Source organism: Zea mays, chromosome 7 (genome assembly GCF_902167145.1).
Source record: "Zea mays cultivar B73 chromosome 7, Zm-B73-REFERENCE-NAM-5.0, whole genome shotgun sequence".
In the NCBI taxonomy this organism is placed as follows: Eukaryota; Viridiplantae; Streptophyta; class Magnoliopsida; order Poales; family Poaceae; genus Zea; species Zea mays.
This window is the reverse complement of record NC_050102.1, coordinates 4225172-4245965: the sequence shown is the minus strand read 5'-3', so window position 1 is coordinate 4245965 and position 20794 is coordinate 4225172. Positions and strand designations below refer to the sequence as shown.

The 20794-nt window shown below is 45.3% G+C and overlaps 1 protein-coding gene across 1 annotated transcript; it reads right to left on the bottom strand.

Annotated features, from left to right (window-relative positions):
• Positions 1-1637: 1637 nt before the first annotated feature.
• Positions 1638-19226, bottom strand: LOC100285805 (uncharacterized). The gene is made up of 6 exons (NM_001372336.1): positions 18649-19226; positions 18077-18482; positions 17445-17660; positions 17134-17241; positions 2131-2405; positions 1638-2025 (listed from the first exon to the last, which is right to left on the bottom strand). The coding sequence occupies exons 1-6, from the start codon at positions 19194-19196 to the stop codon at positions 1740-1742; spliced, it is 1839 nt and encodes a 612-aa protein (NP_001359265.1). The 5' UTR covers positions 19197-19226; the 3' UTR covers positions 1638-1739.
• Between the last annotated feature and the right edge of the window lie 1568 nt (positions 19227-20794).

The following is a 20794-nucleotide window of genomic DNA, read 5'->3' as shown; positions in this document are numbered from 1 at the left end:
CAGTAAGGATCAGAGGAAAGCCAAATATAGTCAGCAAAGTACAAGATATGGCCGACAGAAGCGACGTGAAGACTAGACAGAGAACGTCCGTCAAACGTCCAATCAATCGCAGAAGCAAATAAATTGCACTACCTAGCAAGATATGGATGGATTGCAAGCTCGGCTGCTAAAGACAAAATATACGCTGACCTTTGCAGCAAAATAATGATGACATAATGCTGACCTCAAAAGCATAATGCAAAATAGCTTCATGCCAGTTTCCACAAGCGGAAGGAAGACCTTCGAATGAATTATCTTTAAAAAATCCATTTGAAGGTCGGGGGCTACACCCATTGGGTGCACCTCCGGTGCACCCCATGGAGTATTATTCTAAACCGACATAGCGCCGACTTCTAAGGCGTAGAGCAAAATTGAAAAGACCAATCCTCAACCGAGATGCAGGAGCACGAATGGAGATAACCTTTGGAAGAAGACATTCGAGTAGATTATCTTCTAAAATCTACTCAAAGGTCGGGGGCTACACCCATTGGGTGCACCTCCGGTGCACCCAATGAAGTCCAGAGTCTTACAATCCAAAATGCCGACCTCTAAGGCACAAGCACAAAACCAAACTTTGGTCGAACGAGTGATCAGAGCCAAAGAAGACAGCAGGAAGTCATTTTCTGGACCTTGGATCTTTGAGTTGATTACCTCTAAATTAACTCAAAGATCGGGGGCTTGTGGGGGATAGATATCCCCTGGGTCCACTAAAGAAGTAAAAGGCCTCACGAAAAGCCCAAGGGCCCAATAATTCGTAAGGTCATTCTTTCGTGGGCCTAGGGAAAGACAACCAATAAAGAAGACGTGGGACTGATTAGAGCAAACACAAGCGGCCCACAACATCGAACGAATGAATCACAAACAGAGACCCGACTTTCCCGCGCTGAAGCCCCCATGCAACGGAGCCATGCGAGGATAAGTCGGCGGAGGTTACGTAAGGATAAACTCAAGAGGTTCACTATCTTTCAGCTACTTGTTATTATCGTATTACATGTAATGCTCCACGGCCGAGTATATAAGGCCTAGGGGGCACCCCTTCAGATCGATCGACTCTGCTCCACTTAGCCACCCACAAAAACTCTCTGCGCCCTCTATCCAGAGAATCCTCTTGTAACCACGCTCATATACTCACCAGGACGTAGGGTGTTACGCACTTCTAAGCGGCCCGAACCTGTAAATCTTGTCCATTGTCCCTCGTGCGATCGGCACGAACCATTTTGCTACAGTCGTCGACACCGTCCTACTCCTAAAAACACCTTGAGGGGCAACCCCGGGTGTGCGGTCGGACCCAAAACACCGACAGTAGGTGTGCGATTTAATACGGAAATGGTTGAGGTTGGTTCGACCTTTGTCCCAATAGTATCTCTCAAAGAGAGGCTCAACTTGATCAACCGATCCCGAAGTCTAGTAGGAAGGATACGAACGTTGCCCTCAATCATCAGTTGAGCTGCATTGGGGCACAAAAAGTGTCTGATTTGATGATTTGATTGTAGCTGTCGCTATTTTCAGCCTTTTTTATTGTGACTATAAAAAGGGGATGCACGAATCGCTAGGGTTTCACTTTACTCGTGGACGTTGCTATTCCATTCTCTACTTTATTATTTTGTCACAACATTAGCATTTTTGCATTCTTACCCACAGTGAAATATATGTAATCTTTTCCTTCCCATTTAGAACATGCACACGGTAAGGAAGCAATGCTATGCTTGTTTTTGCAGAACCCCGACCACATCCGTGCTGTTTTGGCATGCTGCTGCTTCTGTAGCTTCTGCATCACTAGATGTCTCTGAAGAACATGAGAATGTCTCCAGACCAGCAGCCTTTCCAGCTTCAAATCTCGCTCTCCTCTCAACAGCCTCTCGCACCCTCTGCGCAAACTCTTCATCAGAACCAGTCAGCATGTAACGCAGCTTCATGTTGATCCTGTTCGCCACCAAAGTTCGGTGCCGAGGTTCTATCCTGTCCTCCAGGGAGTAACTGAAGAACCTGCAAACCATCCATCCAGTGGTGAGTGTCACAACGATGGCAAAAGCCAACTAGGCTACCAGTCTATTCATCATTTTTGAAGCAAACATGAGCTCCAGAACTCACCGTGGAAACTCAATGAGATCTTTCAGCGGCCGCACCATTACACGCCTCAAGTACTGGTATTTTGGTCTCAGGATATCCACATTGTACCTGAGAAGCGTTGGGAAGTCGGCAATCATCTGACCCAGCACAAAGTGGTAGATGCCCAGCGACCGGAAGTACTTGACACTAACTTCTAGCTTATGTGCGATACTACAGCCCAAGAGCTGTGGATCCAAGGCGATAACCTTTCCGATGTCATCCTGTTTTACTCCACCTTTCGTCAGCAGGAATATAACCTGCGATTTACACACATGTGAGACAGATGGGAGTAGCTTACAGAGTAAGTAATAGTTCTTTAAAATTTGAAAGTAAACACTGTGCATTGCCAACTTCGTCCCTTGTTGTCGGCCACAACACCAGCATTTCCAAACAAAACAGTAGAACAGTTATCTTATTCTATAGTTCACTGTTGCTAACTTTGGAGGTTTAATTTCAAGAAGTGCACATCATTGCTGCAAGGTTCACATCAGGTCCACTTGGATAGAACTATGTCCCATATTATTGACCACAACGCCAGCACTTCCAAACAAGGCATTAGGACAGTCGTCAGATTCATTGATGCTAATTTGGGATGTTTAATTTAAACGAATGTATCACTGATGTAAGTGAAAGGAAAATGTGCCTTTGGGCCATTTCTAAGTGTTTTGGTGATTTAGTGCCCAATACAAATGCCTAAGTGTCAAATGGTGGACAAAGTACAAATCAAGTATAAAGGTATGTTTCTCAGACTTAGTACATTGTTTTAGAGACTAATGTATTGTGTCTAAGTACTGGAAAAAGGAGAAATCGAATTGGAGAAGAAATGGATTTGTTCAGCCAAGGTCAGCTCTGTCTGAGTGCACCGGACTGTCCGGTGGTGCACCGGACAGTGTCCGGTGCCCTAGGCTGGCTCAGGCGAACTTGCTGCTCTCGGGAAGAAATTAACGGCGTACGGCTATAATTCACCGGACTGTCCGGTGTGCACCGGACAGTGTCCGATGAGCCAACGGTCGCCGGGCCAACGGTCGGCCGCTTAATCCGGGCGCGACGCGTGGCCGAGCCAACGGCTAGAAGGGGGCACCGGACTGTCCGGTGTGCATCGGACAGTGTCCGGTGCGCCAACAGCTCTAAGGCGCCAACGGTCGGCTTCGCCAAATAAGGAAAGAGATCCGCACCGGACAGTGTCCGGTGCGCCAGGCGACAGAAGGCAAGAATTGCTTTCCCGGATTGCTCTCAACGGCTCCTAGCTGCCTTGGGGCTATAAAAGGGACCCCTAGGCGCATGGAGGATGACACCAAGCATTCTCTAAGCATTCCTTGAGCACTCTTGATCACTCACACTCCATTCTTGCGCACTTGTTCGACATTCTAGTGATTTGAGCTCCGTTCTAGTGTGTTAGTCTTTTGAGCTTAAGTCTGGGTCTTGTGTGTGCGTATTTGCTGTGATCTTTGTGTCTTGTGTGAGTTGCTAATCCCTCCCTTACTCCGTGCTTCTTTGTGAACATCTTTGTAAGGGCGAGAGACTCCAAGTTGTGGAGATTCCTCGCGAACGGGATTAAGAAAAGCAAAGCAAAACACCGTGGTATTCAAGTGGGTCCTTGGACCGCTTGAGAGGGGTTGATTTCAACCCTCGTCCGTTGGGACGCCACAACGTGGAGTAGGCAAGCGTTGGTCTTGGCCGAACCACGGGATAACCACCGTGCCATCTCTGTGATTGATATCTTTGTGGTTATTGTGTTTTGTTGAGACTCCTCTCTAGCCACTTGGCGATTATTGTGCTAACGCTTAACTAAGTTTTTGTGGCTTAAGTTTTCAAGTTATTCAGGATCACCTATTCACCCCCCCTCTAGGTGCTCTCAATTGGTATCAAAGCCATTCTCTTCAAGAAAGGGACTAACCGCCCGAAGAGATGGATCCTAAGGGGAAGGGAATCGTGATCAATGATAAGGAAAAGGAGTCCTTCGTCAACGAGCCGAAGGATGACAAGCCTACCGACTCGGGCTCGGGGCACAAACGAAAGGATGGAAAGAAGAAGAAGGCAAGGCGCATCAAGGAGATCGTCTACTACGACGACAGCGACGAGTCCACTTCTTCCCAAAAGGACAACGACGACAACGACTACGAGAGAAGGAAACCGGTTAATTCGAACTTTTCTCTTGACTACTCTCGTATTCCGCAAAGTACAAATGCTCATTTGCTCTCCCCATTCCACTTGGCAAACCTCCTCACTTTGATGGAGAGGACTACGGATTTTGGAGCCACAAAATGCGTAGTCACCTGTTCTCTCTCCATCCAAGCATATGGGAGATTGTGGAAAGTGGAATGAAATTTGATAGCTCGGATAGTCCTATGTTTATCAATGAACAGATTCATAGAAATGCACAAGCTACTACTGTGTTGTTAGCCTCTTTGTGCAGGGACGAGTATCATAAGGTGAGCGGCTTGGACAATGCCAAGCAGATCTGGGACACCCTCAGGATCTCACATGAGGGGAACGACGTCACCTTACTCACCAAAATGGAGTTGGTGGAGGGCGAGCTTGGAAGATTCGCAATGATCAGGGGAGAGGAGCCAACCCAAACATACAACCGGCTCAAGACCCTCATCAACAAGATAAGGAGCTACGGAAGCACACGATGGACAGACCACGATGTCGTTCGTCTAATGCTAAGGTCCTTTACTGTACTTGATCCACATTTGGTGAACAATATCCGTGAAAATCTTAGGTACACCAAAATGTCGCCCGAAGAAGTTCTTGGAAAATTTGTAAGCGGGCGAATGATGATCAAGGAGGCGAGATATGTCGACGACGCGTTGAACGGTCCAATCCATGAGCCTCAACCCATTGCTCTCAAGGCAACGAGGAGCAAAGAGACGCTACCTAGCAAGGTGGCGCAAGTTGAGGCGGCCGGGCTCAATGATGAAGAGATGGCCCTCATCATCAAGCGCTTCAAGACGGCACTAAAGGGTCGCAAGGGGCAGCCAAGCAAGACCAAGTCAAAAGGGAAGCGCTCATGCTTGAAATGTGGTAAGGTTGGTCATTTTATTGCTAACTGTCCCGACAATGATAGTGACCAGGAACAAGGGAACAAGAGGGAGAAGAAGAACTATAAGAAGGCAAAAGGCGAGGCACATCTTGGCAAAGAGTGGGACTCGGATTGTTCGTCGTCCGACTCCGACAACGAAGGACTCGCCGCCACTGCCTTCGACAAGTCATCCCTCTTCCCAAACGAGCATCACACCTGCCTCATGGCAAGGGAAAAGAAGGTAAGCGCTCGTAACACTAGTACTTATGCTTCTTCAAGTGAGGATGAGTCTAGTGATGATGATGAAATAGATTATTCATGTTTATTCAAGGGTCTAGATAGAGCCAAGGTAGATAAAATAAATGAATTGATTGATGCTTTGAATGATAAGAATAGATTGCAAGAAAAGCAAGAGGATCTCTTATATGATGAACATGATAAGTTTGTAGAAGCTCAAAAATCACTTGCTTTAGAAATAAAGAGGAATGAAATGCTTTCTTGTGAATTGTCTACATGCCATGACTCTATTTCTAGTTTAAAAAGCATAAACGATGACTTGAATGCTAAGTTAGAAATAGCTAATAAATCAACATCTTGTGTAGAACATGTTGTGGTTTGCACTAGGTGTAAAGATTTTAATGTTGATGCTTGTAGTGAACACCTAGTTTCAATTTCTAAATTGAATGATGAAGTGGCTAGTCTTAATGCCCAACTTAAGAGTAGCAAAAGCGAATTTAATAAGTTAAAATTTGCAAGGGATGCCTACACGATTGGTAGACACCCCTCAATTAAGGATGGACTTGGTTTCAAGAGAGAAGCCAAGAACTTAACAAGCCATAAGGCTCCCATTCCCGCCAAGGAGAAGGGGAAGGCCCCTATGGCTAGTAGTGCTAAAAAGAACCATGCTTTTATGTATCATAATAGGAGACATGCTAGAAATGCAAATAGAAGTTATGATACTTCTGATTTACATGTTTATGATTCATATGCTATGTTTGCTTCTAGTTCTTCCTGTATGCATGGTAGAAATGTGCCTAGGAGAAATGGTGTTAATGTTCCTAGGAAAATTAATGAACCTTCTACCATATATCATGCTTTAAATGCTTCCTTTGTCATTTGTAGAAAGGATAGGAAGATAGTTGCTAGAAAATTAGGGGCAAAATGCAAGGGAGACAAAACTTGCATCTGGGTCCCTAAGACAATTGTGACTAACCTTGTAGGACCCAACAAGAGTTGGGTACCTAAGACCCAAGCCTAAATTTGCCTTGCAGGTTTATGCATCCGGGGGTTCAAGCTGGATTATCGACAGCGGGTGCACAAACCATATGACGGGGGAGAAGAAGATGTTCACCTCCTACGTCAAAAGCAAGGATTCCCAAGATTCAATAATATTCGGTGATGGGAATCAAGGCAAGGTAAAAGGGTTAGGTAAAATTGCTATCTCATCCGAGCACTCCATATCTAATGTGTTTTTAGTTGAGTCTCTTGGATATAATTTGTTATCTGTTAGTCAATTATGCAATATGGGATATAATTGTCTATTCACAAATGTAGATGTGTCTGTCGTTAGAAGAAGTGATGGTTCACTAGCTTTTAAGGGTGTATTAGACGGCAAACTTTACTTAGTTGATTTTGCAAAAGAGGAGGCCGGTCTAGATGCATGCTTAATTGCTAAGACTAGCATGGGCTGGCTGTGGCATCGCCGCTTAGCACATGTGGGGATGAAGAACCTTCACAAGCTTCTAAAAGGAGAACACGTGATAGGTTTAACTAATGTGCAATTCGAAAAAGATAGACCTTGTGCAGCTTGTCAAGCAGGCAAACAGGTGGGAAGCTCTCATCACACCAAAAATGTGATGACCACATCAAGACCTTTGGAGATGCTTCACATGGACCTCTTCGGACCCGTCGCCTATCTAAGCATAGGAGGAAGTAAGTATGGTTTAGTTATTGTTGATGACTTTTCCCGCTTCACTTGGGTATTCTTTTTGCAGGACAAATCTGAAACCCAAGGGACCCTCAAGCGCTTTCTAAGGAGAGCTCAAAACGAGTTTGAGCTCAAGGTGAAAAAGATAAGGAGCGACAATGGGTCCGAGTTCAAGAACCTTCAAGTGGAGGAATACCTTGAGGAGGAAGGGATCAAGCACGAGTTCTCCGCTCCCTACACACCACAGCAAAATGGTGTGGTAGAGAGAAAGAACAGGACGCTTATAGACATGGCAAGAACGATGCTTGTAGATTTCAAGACCCCCGAGCGCTTTTGGTTTGAAGCCGTGAACACTGCTTGTCACGTCATCAACAGGGTCTACCTTCATCGCCTCCTCAAGAAGACGTCATATGAGCTACTAACCGGTAACAAACCCAATGTTTCGTATTTTCGAGTTTTTGGGAGTAAATGCTACATTCTAGTGAAGAAGGGTAGAAATTCCAAATTTGCTCTCAAAGTCGTAGAAGGGTTTTTGTTAGGTTATGATTCAAATACAAAGGCGTATAGAGTCTTCAACAAATCATCGGGTTTGGTTGAAGTCTCTAGCGACGTTGTATTTGATGAGACTAATGGCTCTCCAAGAGAGCAAGTTGTTGTTTCTAATGATGTAGATGAAGAAGTTCCAACGACCGCAATACGCACCATGGCGATTAGAGATGTGCGGCCACAGGAACAAGATGAGCAAGATCAACCTTCTTCCTCAACAATGGTGCAACCCCCAACTCAAGATGATGAACAGGAGGCGTGTAATCAAGGGGGAGCACAAGATGATCATGTAATGGAGGAAGAAGCACAACCGGCACCTCCAACCCAAGTTCGAGCAATGATTCAAAGGGATCATCCCGTCGACCAAATTTTGGGTGATATTAGCAAGGGAGTAACTACTCGATCTCGATTAGTTAATTTTTGTGAGCATTACTCCTTTGTCTCTTCTATTGAGCCTTTCAGGGTAGAAGAGGTCTTGCTAGATCCGGACTGGGTGTTGGCCATGCAGGAGGAGCTCAACAACTTCAAAAGAAATGAAGTTTGGACACTGGTGCCTCGTCCCAAGCAAAATGTTGTGGGAACCAAGTAGGTGTTCCGCAACAAACAAGACGAGCACGGGGTGGTGACAAGGAACAAGGCACGACTTGTGGCAAAAGGTTATGCCCAAGTCGCAGGTTTGGACTTTGAGGAGACTTTTGCTCCTGTGGCTAGGCTAGAGTCCATTCGTATCTTGCTAGCATATGCCGCTCACCATTCCTTCAGGTTGTTCCAAATGGATGTGAAGAGCGCTTTCCTCAACGGGCCAATCAAGGAGGAAGTGTACGTGGATGTCATGGGCATCATAGGGAGCGAGAGGCAACAGCCAGGCTGGGATAAGGCTAGAGAATAAGATTGAGATGAGCTGGGATAAGGCTAGAGAATAAGATTGAGATGAGAGAATTGTGGAGAGTTGGTTAGCATCAGATAAGTCCAAGAAAGTAGGAGTTAGTTGAGAGTTTGTAGGAGAAGTTGGTTAGCCATAGGGCTATTTATAAGCCGCATGGCAGCAGGGAATAAATTAAGCAAAATCATTATCAAACCAATCTCTCTCTCCCTTGCAATGCCCCTCTCAAGCGCCTAGGGCTGCTACCCTAGAACCAAGCCTGCGGCAGAGGGGTATAACCTCGCCGGAGAAGACAGCTATCCCCATGGACCGAAGGTCCATGACACCTACCCCCATGGACCGAAGGTCCATGACACCTGGTATCAGCTCCAGGTTATCCTCACCACCACCAGCCGCCCATCCCTCACCACCACCAGCCGCCGCACCATCTGCTGCCGCAACGCCCTCCCACCCACCCTCTCCAACTCTAGATGCATTCACTCGGCTCGAAGAGAAGTGGGACCAATTCGTTGTGATGTTCCACCGCTACAAGGAGAAGACAGAGAAGGAACTCCAAGCAGCGGTGCGGCTTCAGGCGGCAGCGCGAGGGTTCCTGGCACGCCGCCAGGTACAGTCCCTTCGTGGGGAGAAGCACCTTGCTGTGGCCTCCAGGGCCACCCCATGGCCGTCATCACATGAGCAGGCCGTGGTGCGCCTGCAAGCCGCAGTGCGCGGCTTCCTTGTTAGGCGGGCGGTGCGGAAGCTGCACTTGTTGATCAGCTCATCGCTGCACCAACTCGTAGCCTGCGCGCCCAACCACCAGGTCTCGTCTATACTTTTTGAACCCACTGCAGAAGTCGAGATCTGGGTATGCAGCCCCCCTGCACGGCCAAAGAGGGTCGTCTCCTTCATTCGGGCAACTGCCTTGGTGCTGGACAGACCCAACATAAGAACGGGCTGGTTCCTCCTTCACCTGTCATCCAACGTGAAGTCCGCAGTTCAGCTCTTTCCTTGGGATCCAGGAGGACAGGAGGACATAGCTGGAGTTCAAATTTATATTTTAGTTCCACAATTATTTTGTATTTTCGTCTTAAATAATAAAGGTAAGCCGAGATGTAAAAGGCTTAACCTTAAGTCGTGTCAGGTAAGTCTATGGCAGCTCGAGGACGAGCTGGTCCTCAAGGGAGGGGGAGATGTCATGGGCATCATAGGGAGCGAGAGGCAACAGCCAGGCTGGGATAAGGCTAGAGAATAAGATTGAGATGAGCTGGGATAAGGCTAGAGAATAAGATTGAGATGAGAGAATTGTGGAGAGTTGGTTAGCAGTAGATAAGTCCAAGAAAGTAGGAGTTAGTTGAGAGTTTGTAGGAGAAGTTGGTTAGCCATAGGGCTATTTATAAGCCGCATGGCAGCAGGGAATAAATCAAGCAAGATCATTATCAAACCAATCTCTCTCTCTCTTGCAATGACCCTCTCAAGCGTCTAGGGCTGCTACCCTAGAACCAAGCCTGCGGCAGAGGGGTATAACCTCGCCGGAGAAGACAACCCCATGGACCGAAGGTCCATGACAGTGGAGCAACCCCCTGGCTTCGAGGATGAACGGTACCCCGACCACGTGTGTAAGCTCTCTAAGGCGCTCTATGGACTTAAGCAAGCCCCAAGAGCATGGTACGAATGCCTTAGAGACTTTTTAATTGCTAATGCTTTCAAGGTTGGGAAAGCCGATCCAACTCTTTTTACTAAGACTTGTGATGGTGATCTTTTTGTGTGCCAGATTTATGTTGATGACATAATATTTGGTTCTACTAACCAAAAGTCTTGTGAAGAGTTTAGCAGGGTGATGACTCAGAAATTCGAGATGTCAATGATGGGCGAGTTAAGCTACTTCCTTGGGTTCCAAGTGAGGCAACTCAAGGATGGAACCTTCATCTCCCAAACGAAGTACACACAAGATTTGATCAAGTGGTTTGGGATGAAGGGCGCCAAGCCCGCAAAGACTCCGATGGGAACCGACGGACACACCGACCTCAACAAAGGGCATACCGGACTATGATAGGGTCTTTACTTTATTTATGTGCTAGTAGACCGGATATTATGCTTAGCGTATGCATGTGTGCTAGATTTCAATCCGATCCTAAGGAGTGTCACTTAGTGGTTGTGAAGCGAATTCTTAGATATTTAGTTGCTACACCTTGCTTCGGGATCTGGTATCCAAAGGGGTCTACCTTTGACTTGATTGGATATTCAGACTCCGACTATGCTGGATGTAAGGTCGATAGGAAGAGTACATCAGGGACGTACCAATTCTTAGGAAGGTCCCTGGTGTCCTGGAGTTCTAAGAAACAAACCTACGTTGCCCTATCCACCGCTGAGGCCGAGTATGTTGCCGCAGGACAGTGTTGTGCGCAACTACTTTGGATGAGGCAAACCCTCCGGGACTTTGGCTACAATCTGAGCAAAGTCCCACTCCTATGTGATAATGAGAGTGTTATCCGCATGGCGGATAATCCTGTTGAGCACAGCCGCACAAAGCACATAGACATCCGGCATCACTTTTTGAGAGACCACCAGCAAAAGGGAGATATCGAAGTGTTTCATGTTAGCTCCGAGAACCAGCTAGCCGATATCTTTACCAAGCCTTTAGATGAGCAGACCTTAGTGAGCTAAATGTCTTAGATTCGCGGAACTTGGATTGATTTATAGCATACATGTGTTTATGCCTTTGATCATGTTCCTTATGCATTTTGTTGTTTACTTATGGTGCTCAAGTTGTACAAGCACTCCCCGGACCTCACAAGTCCTTTGCAAGTGATGCACAAATTTAGGGGGAGATGTGCTATAACTTGACCCTTTGAGACTAACCGTGTGCTTGAGTCTGCTTATTTTAGTCTCAAAGGAGGTTTGAAAGGGAAAAGGTGGACTTGGACCATGCAAGACTTCCACTGCACTCCGATGAAAGAGTAACTTCTTCCAAGTTCATCTTAGTACTCTTATTGTCTTTTACTCTTAGTTGAAGATTTTTGGTGAGACAATGGGGTTAAAGGGCCAAAATTGATCCCGTTTTGGTGTTTGATGCCAAAGGGGGAGAAAATAAGGCCAAAGCAATAAATGGATCAGCTACCACTTGAGAATTTTGAAAAAGTAGAGTTAGAGTTTTTGTTTGTCAAAATACTCTTGTTTGCTTCTTATTATCAAAAGTTAGTCTCTTGTGGGGAGAACGGTGGATTACGAGAAATAGGGGGAGTTTTTGATACTGTGATCAATTTCTATTGGAACAACTCTCTTTATGTCTCTACAAGTGTGTTTGACTTTGAGATAGGAAATTGAGTTTGATTTACAAAAACAAACCAAGTGGTGGCAAAGAATGATCCATATATGCCAAATTTGATTCAAAACAAATTTGAGTTCTTATTTGAATTGATTTTGTACTTGTTCTACTTTTTTTTTTCTCGAACACGCAGGAGATCTGCGTATCATTCCATTAATAGATAGATAGAAGAAGGTACAACACACGCACACACACACGCCGCAAACAACATACCAACAGACGCACCACACCCCTCACAAGACACAACATACCAACCAACGCAACACCACTACCACACTTAACCACTCTGGACCTGATACAAGACTATCCCCCCGGATCAAGCATGAACGCAAGAGTTGAAAGCAGGTTCAACCCTTTCGCCCCGGCACTACACCACATCCTGAGCTCATCGCCAGCGAGGGTGAGAGAATTCTCAAGGCTCGGCGACCGCCCATTGAACACACAGTCGTTGCGATGACGCCAAAGGCTCCAAGCGCCAAGGATAACTATAGAATTGAAACCTGATTGGAGATCACGGGGAAGCTTCTCCACAGCCCTGCTCCACCAGTCATCTAGGCTGCAAAAAGCGTTGTCCGGTGAAAGATTAGGCAATCCAGACCTGCTCAACAAGAAGTACCAGAACTGTCTTGCAAAGACGCAAGAGATGAGAAGATGTTGTATTGTTTCCTCTTCTTGGTCACAAAGAGGACACGCACTGGGATGTGGAAGTCCTCTTTTAGCAAGACGGTCCGCGGTCCAACATCTATTGTGCAAGACAAGCCAAAGAAAGAATCTGCACTTTGGAGGTGCCCAAGTCTCCCAAACACGTTCAAATGCACCAAAAGAAGTGGAACCTAGAAATAACATATCATATGCCGACTTTGCAGAGTATTGACCTGTCGGGGAAAATTTCCAGATATGCTTGTCTGGCACACCATCACTAAGGGAGAAATCTGCAATGACTTCACTAAGAGTTAAAAAATCAGAAAGGACAGCCCAAGTGATGGTGCCTCTCAGGTCCCGAATCCAAGCCATCTCCACGATACCTTCTGCCACCGTTCTCTTATTGGCAATCCTGGCTGGGACGAGGGCGAAAATATGAGGGGTAAGGTCCTCAACATTCAGCCCCATCAACCATCTGTCCCTCCAAAACAAGGTGTTACGACCATCACCAACTTCAGTAGTCAAAGCTGTAGAGAGAATAGATTTCAGAGTGCTGTAACTCTGGAGAGGTAAGTCAGCCCAAGACTTCGAGGGATCTGTTTTTTCCAACCACAACCATCTAACTCGAAGGGCCCAATTCAGCCTTTGCAAATCTGAGATGCCAAGCCCACCAAGCTCCTTTGGGCGTGCCACTTTGCCCCAAGCAACTAAGCAGTGGCCACCGAGCACATCCTTTCGACCTTTCCAAATAAAGCCACGTCTAATCTTGTCAATAGCTTTGATAGCCCACTTAGGTAGATCCAAAGCCATGGCGTGATATATAACTGTTGCCGTGAGCACATGCTGCACCTGGATAGCTCTGCCAGCACGAGACATCAAGTCGGCCCTCCAATTAGGTAAGAGGTCCGCAAGCCTATCGATAAGTGGCTGCAGCTGCTCCTTGGTTAACTTCCTGAGAGAAAGAGGTAGCCCGAGATATTTAAGAGGGAACATTTCAACTTTGCAAGGAAAAGTCTGAGTTACTATTTCCATGTCAACCGGAGAGCAGTGAATGGGGGCCATACTGCTTTTCTGAACATTGGTTTTTAGCCCCGAGGCGTCCCCAAACAGCTCCAATATCCTGGTTACCAAGTATAGATCACTAGCAGCCGGTCTCAAGAATATCACCACATCATCAGCATAGAGCGATATTCGGTGCTGAATGGAGCGTGTTGAGAGGGGTTGGAGCATGCCCTCATCAGCAGCTTTAACAATTAGGCCATTGAGAACATCCATAACGATGATGAAAAGAAGAGGGGACAACGAGTCCCCCTGCCGCAGGCCCCTCTTGTGTTGAATGTATTCCCCAGGCATTCCATTAAGCATAATTTGGGTAGATGAGGTCATAAGCAGCCCACTAATCACATCTCTCCATATGGGGCCGAATCCAACTTTTTCCAACACTTCAAGAAGGAAGGACCAAGATACCGAATCGAAGGCCTTGGAAATGTCCAACTTGAGAAGAATTCTGGGCTGTTTTTGAGCGTGCAGCAATCTTGCAGTCTGCTGAACTAACATGAAATTGTCTTGGATGAATCTGCCCTTGATAAACGCACTTTGGTTCTTAGAAATCAACTTGTCCATATAACCACTAAGTCTGTTTGCCATGACCTTCGTGATTAACTTTGCGAAGCTATGGATCAAGCTAATAGGCCGAAAGTCCTTGGCAAGGATGGCATCCTCTTTCTTAGGTAACAGAGTGATGAAGGCTGTGTTGAGATATCTGAAATTTCGAAAATCCTTGTTCCAAACAGTCAAGATAGCAGCCATAATATCTTTTTTGATGATTGACCAGCAAGTCTTATAGAAACGGCCTGTGAACCCATCAGGTCCCGGGGCTTTGTCCGGAGGGAGCTGTTTGATGGTATTCCACACCTCCTCCTCAGAGAATTGTTGTTCGAGCCCCTGAAGGTCAATGTGCTGCAGTCCTATGGTGTCAAGGTTGACAGATCTGGACCTTTGCTGCCCTGTACCAATTAAATCAGAATAAAAGGACCGAAACACCTCAGCCTTATCACTATGACTGGTCACAAGCTGCTCTCCGTCATGAATTTTGGCTATGAAATTTTTCCTTTTCCGATAACGAGACCAAGAGTAGAAGAGCTTTGTATTAGCATCACCATCTTTGAGCCAGGCAATTCTTGATCTAGTCCTAGCCATCGAGCGGATCAAGGAGGCAAGAGCCAGAGAGCATTTCTTCAAGCGCCCAAGCAGCCATGTCTCCAAAACATTAAGAATTCTGCTCTCTTTTGCCACTTCAAGCTGCAGCAAAATTTCTCGGGCAAGCTCAAGTTGCAGTTTGAAATTCCCAACCTTTCTGTCACTCCAGCTTTGCAGCCCTTTTGTCGTCGCTTTGAATTTTAGGGAAAGGGTCTTGAGGGGACAAGAGGACTGCTGAACAGAACCCCAAGCATTAGTAACCGCTTCCAGAAAGCCATCAAATCTGGGCCAAAAGGATTCAAAATGAAATCTCCGTTTCCCCGTGTGGTTGTCCTTCAATCCCAACAGGAGAGGGCAATGGTCTGAATCCTCTGAAGCTGAGCTTTGCAGCAGGTAATTGGGGAATTTTTCCTCCCAATCCGAAGAGCAGAAAACCCGGTCCAGCCTGACTTGCACATTATTAGCACCAGACCACGTATACTTCCTGCCTAAAAGGTCAATGTCTTTGATGCTTAAATCATTGATGCACCTTCTGAACCTCCCCATCATGGCCCGATTAATATTAAGGTTGTTTTTGTCTTCATCTCTGAAAATGAGATTAAAATCACCCCCAAGGAGCCAAGGCCCGGCGCAAGCAGCTCTGATCTCTCTCAGTTCATTCATAAAGGCAATTTTTCTGTCATATCCTTGAGGTCCATACACGCAGGTAAGCCACCAAGCCTCGCCGTCAGCAGGGTTGAATTTTACTGAAACACTGAAGGAGTCCACTCGAGAGGCAACAATTCTCCCCAATTTGCTTTATGTTGTGTTGGCATTAATCACCAAAAAGGGGGAGATTGAAAGGGAAATGTGCCTTTGGGCCATTTCTAAGTGTTTTGGTGATTTAGTGCCCAATACAAATGTCTAAGTGTCAAATGGTGGACAAAGTACAAATCAAGTATAAAGGTATGTTTCTCAGACTTAGTACATTGTTTTAGAGACTAATGTATTGTGTCTAAGTACTGGAAACAGGAGAAATCGAATTGGAGAAGAAATGGATTTGTTCAGCCAAGGTCAGCTCTGTCTGAGTGCACCGGACTGTCCGGTGGTGCACCGGACTGTCCGGTGGTGCACCGGACAGTGTCTGGTGCCCCAGGCTGGCTCAGGCGAACTTGCTGCTCTCGGGAAGAAATTAACGGCGTACGGCTATAATTCACCGGACTGTCCGGTGTGCACCGGACAGTGTCCGATGAGCCAACGGTCGGCCGCTTAATCCGGGCGCGACGCGTGGCCGAGCCAACGGCTAGAAGGGGGCACCGGACAGTGTCCGGTGCGCCAACAGCTCCAAGGCGCCAACGGTCGGCTTCGCCAAATAAGGAAAGAGATCCGCACCGGACAGTGTCCGGTGCGCCAGGCGACAGAAGGCAAGAATTGCTTTCCCGGATTGCTCTCAACGGCTCCTAGCTGCCTTGGGGCTATAAAAGGGACCCCTAGGCGCATGGAGGATGACACCAAGCATTCTCTAAGCATTCCTTGAGCACTCTTGATCACTCACACTCCATTCTTGCGCACTTGTTCAACATTCTAGTGATTTGAGCTCCGTTCTAGTGTGTTAGTCTTTTGAGCTTAAGTCTGGGTCTTGTGTGTGCGTATTTGCTGTGATCTTTGTGTCTTGTGTGAGTTGCTAATCCCTCCCTTACTCCGTGCTTCTTTGTGAACATCTTTGTAAGGGCGAGAGACTCCAAGTTGTGGAGATTCCTCGCGAACGGGATTAAGAAAAGCAAAGCAAAACACTGTGGTATTCAAGTGGGTCCTTGGACCGCTTGAGAGGGGTTGATTGCAACCCTCGTCCGTTGGGACGCCACAACGTGGAGTAGGCAAGCGTTGGTCTTTGGCCGAACCACGGGATAACCACCGTGCCATCTCTGTGATTGATATCTTTGTGGTTATTGTGTTTTGTTGAGACTCCTCTCTAGCCACTTGGCGATTATTGTGCTAACGCTTAACTAAGTTTTTGTGGCTTAAGTTTTTAAGTTATTCAGGATCACCTATTCACCCCCCCCCCCCCCCTCTAGGTGCTCTCAGTAAGAATGTAAGGTGCATATTAGGTTCAAACATTTTATGCCTGAAAACTTAAGTGAGAAAATGATGCACAAAGTGATTGCCTCGGTGTTAGCTCATCATGGTGAACCAATATTAAGAAGTATGTAAATACCAACATGTTGTGGGGTCCAATGTTTGTTATATAAAGCTCCAGTTATATGAAGCTTAGTGCCTTGGATAGAATGATGCTTTCTGAGACTACTTACTATGGTGATACTTATACTCTTGCCAATTAAGAGAAGTCCCTACATTATGTACACTAACATCCTAACAAAACTGGAAGTAGTATAAAAATCGGATGCAATTAAATCCAAACAAAATGAATCAATATTTACTGAAAGTGAAAAGAATAATAATGAAAAGTGAGAACATACCACTGGGCGTATTTTCTTGTACAAGCTATAAGTTAATACAGGAGGAAACTTCGCAAGCACATTGCCGATTGCATCACTCCTCACACCAATATCAATTAAAAATTGTACCTAAAATATATGTTTGTATAGCAAACTTCAGTACATCAAGTTATAATAGCAAAAATATAAGGAAACACTTAGTCTTATTGAAGATTTTAAGAGTTTAACAAATAACAGAATGTTAACACAGCAGCTTAACAAATCAAAACATCATTCTGTGAATAACACAAATTGAAGAAGTGTGTCAACTGTCAAAGTAACTAAGAGATTACCTTTGGTGCAATCACTGTCTCCAAATCAAGACAGAATATTGTAGGTTGGACCATCAACATTCGCTTCATGCCATCCCGTGAAATGTTAAGGTGATACAGGTATTTCACAAGAGGCTTCCACCTTTCTTCAATGCTACAGGCCATGAGTTGTGGCTTGAAAGCCAGTAACCTCCCAAGTTCCTCAGTACTTAAACCAAACTCTTTCAGATATTGAACCTGTGACCAACAATGCTATTTCATGAACAACTAAAAAAAATAGATATCAAGACTCGAGAACTGAAAAGTATATTAGCAACTTTATTAGTTCCAGAAGTACAAGGAACGTAATCCTAACAAGTTCATCTGTTCCACTAGATGGTTGATATCATATGGCACTCTAAACTTGAGTTCTACACCAATCAGCATTTCCACACTATACTAAAAGAAAGGAAAAAGATTGTGACATCATTTTTGTTGAGCCCTCACTTTTTTATTGAACAGATACAACTCAGACTAAACCATTCAGAATATCAAATAGACTCTTGCCCATAGCAAGCGGCGATAAATAAAATGCAGAAAAGGAAAGGTCGATCTACAAATCTACAATGTGCAGCAAAAATATCATAGAACTGAACTAAATATAAAGCAAACACCTTACTGTTCATCTCTTCCAGGCTTAAAAATCCAAGAACTCTTGGATAATCATAGACCATTGTGCCAAAGTCCTTCTTGTCCATTCCCAAATCCGTATAAAACCTGACTCGTGTCTCCAACTCATCCATAGACAAGCTCAACAGCTGTGGGCATCTGCTGATCACATAACCAATCCAGTCTCTCCTGACACCAAGGCTTTCCAAATAGCCAATAATCTCTTCCAATTCTTCAAAGCTCCGGTTCAAGAAAGATCCACCGTTTGCAAGGACACGCCCCAAAAAATCTCCTTTTACATAAATTGACCTAAGCCACTTTATCATCTTTCTAACTTTCCCCAAATCGCCAGAACATGCGCAAACAACTTTTGCGATCTGGGGATATGTCATCGAGTTGTGCTTGAACCACCTGAAGTAGGCAATGTAGTAACCTCAATACTGATCAGGTAACTAGCCACAGTTTTATGATTTGCAATGTTTCTGATGGTTGAATAATCACAATTATTGTGCATACTGCATACTGAACAGACATAATTCGAAGAAATATATGGAAGAAGCAAAGTGATGGTCTTTACTTGACAAGCTCCACAAGGCCGGACTCCTGGATGTACGCCTTTGCACGGGCGTTGAAGGACATGTGGGCGAGCTCGGGGCGGTCCCGCCGCATCGCTGCGGCCTCGACAACAACGCGGTCCACGAACGGCCCCATCCGCCCCGTGAGGTTCTTGATGTAGGTCAGGCCGCCGACCTTCCCGCCGCCGAGCGCGGCAACGAGCACCTCGGCGGCGACGGCGCGGCGCACCTGGAGGGCGCGAAGCAGGACGGCGTACTCCGCCTCGTTAGAGGCAGAGGCGGTGCTTGTTGGGGAGGAGACCGAGCCCGGGAAGCGGTGCTCGCGGCGCGGCGCGAGGGAGGCGCCCTCGGCGGCGAGGAGCGCGGCGGAGGGGGGCGGAGCCGGGGGCGGGAGGACCGGGTGGGTCGCGGCGGTGGTGTTCTGGAGGCGCGATACGGCGACGAAGGAGGGAAGGCGGCGGCGGGAACGGGGGCAGGGGCGGCGGCGGGAGGTGGGACTGGGCGTGTGGAGCGGGAGGTGAAGGCGGGAGTGCGGGAGAGCGGCGGCCATTGGAGCTCTGAGTGGGAAACTGAGGTGGAGGTGGAGCGGGGGTTTACCTTCGAAGTCCTATCCATACTCTCGTATTTTGTTTTTGTTTTTTGTTTTTAAATTGACTGAAAACATCTCTGGTTTTTTTGGGCGCGTGAAAAATGTGAACATTTTAAAGGGTGTTTAGTTTCTATAAACTAATTTTTGATTTCTTCATTTTATTTTATTTTAGGCTCTAAATTATTTTATTTTATTTTAATCCCTAAATTACTAAATATAAGAACTAAAATAATTTTTTAGTTTTCGTATTTGATAATTTAGGAACTAAAATAAAATAAAATAAAATAGAGATACTAAAAATTAGTTCTTAGAAACCAAACATCCCTTAAACAGGCTCTAAACTTTGATAATTATGTGCCTTATTTAGTGGCAAGTGTCTAATCAACTTCATATTCATCATTTCAGGGTAAATCCGGTCACCCATTTAAGGTTAAGGTCTTGCTCGTTTGTGTCGGATTGGACCCGAAATCGTTCCAGCTAATCGAAGTTTATATAAATTAGAGAAGCAATCCGGTTAGGAATCGTTCCGACTCACTAATCCGGCACAAACGAACAAGGCCTAAGACCTTGTTCGATTATTCCAATTCCATATGGATTGAAGTGTATTAGAATGAGTTGAGATAGATTTTGACTTGCTATGGTTTTAAACCGACTCAATATCAGTCAATCCACATGTATTAAAGGTAAAACAAATAAGCCCTAAAGCAATAACATAATTACAACACATAGGTAATTATTTTTCCTAATAAAAGATGGCAAAAGCTTTAGTGTGATTTTTATCAAGAGGGAACTAAACCAAGTGTCCGTGAAGTGTTTTAGAAAGAAAAACCCAGACTAGAAAATCAAACAATAAGTACTAATTTGGGAACCATATTTTTCCAAAGGATTTCTATTTTCTTAAGGAAAATTAGTTCATTTTTCTTTAGAAAAATAGAAATCTAATTGGAAAAATGGAGTTCCCAAACTAACCATAAGTACGGGTGCTCCACGAATCCCAAAATTGTGAGATCTACTTGGAGCCATTTTAATAAGAGATTGCCGATGGCGGGGAAAAAGTACTTGGGGAAGTGTATGTATTTTGTAGCAAACATGATATTTCCAAGTAGTAAACGGAGGAGGCTTATATTGATCCGACTATACCAAAAAAAATGGAATTGCCAACCAGCATCATTTTCAAGTTGATTGTTTTAATGAGGCTATTGATTGGCTCCTACAAATCAATTGCTTGTATGTTACAAATTGATAAGTCTAGCTGAATTGCATCCAAGTGACTTTGATTCTAATGATCTGAGTGATCTTAACACAGAACTTTTTCTTTGCGTAGATGATGTGCAGCAAGATGATAGATTTGTCAATCTGCAAACCATTGCTGAGCTCTCCAAAAAAATGGTAAAAACAAGAAAAAAAATCTTACATATCATTTGGTTTATTGACTTTTAAAGTTAGTGCCTATATTGCCCGCTATAGTTGAGAGGGGTTTTTCATCTATGAAAATTATGAAACCACATTTGCAGAATTGTATGGGGTGGTAATAAATCACGATCCAAATATTTATTCAC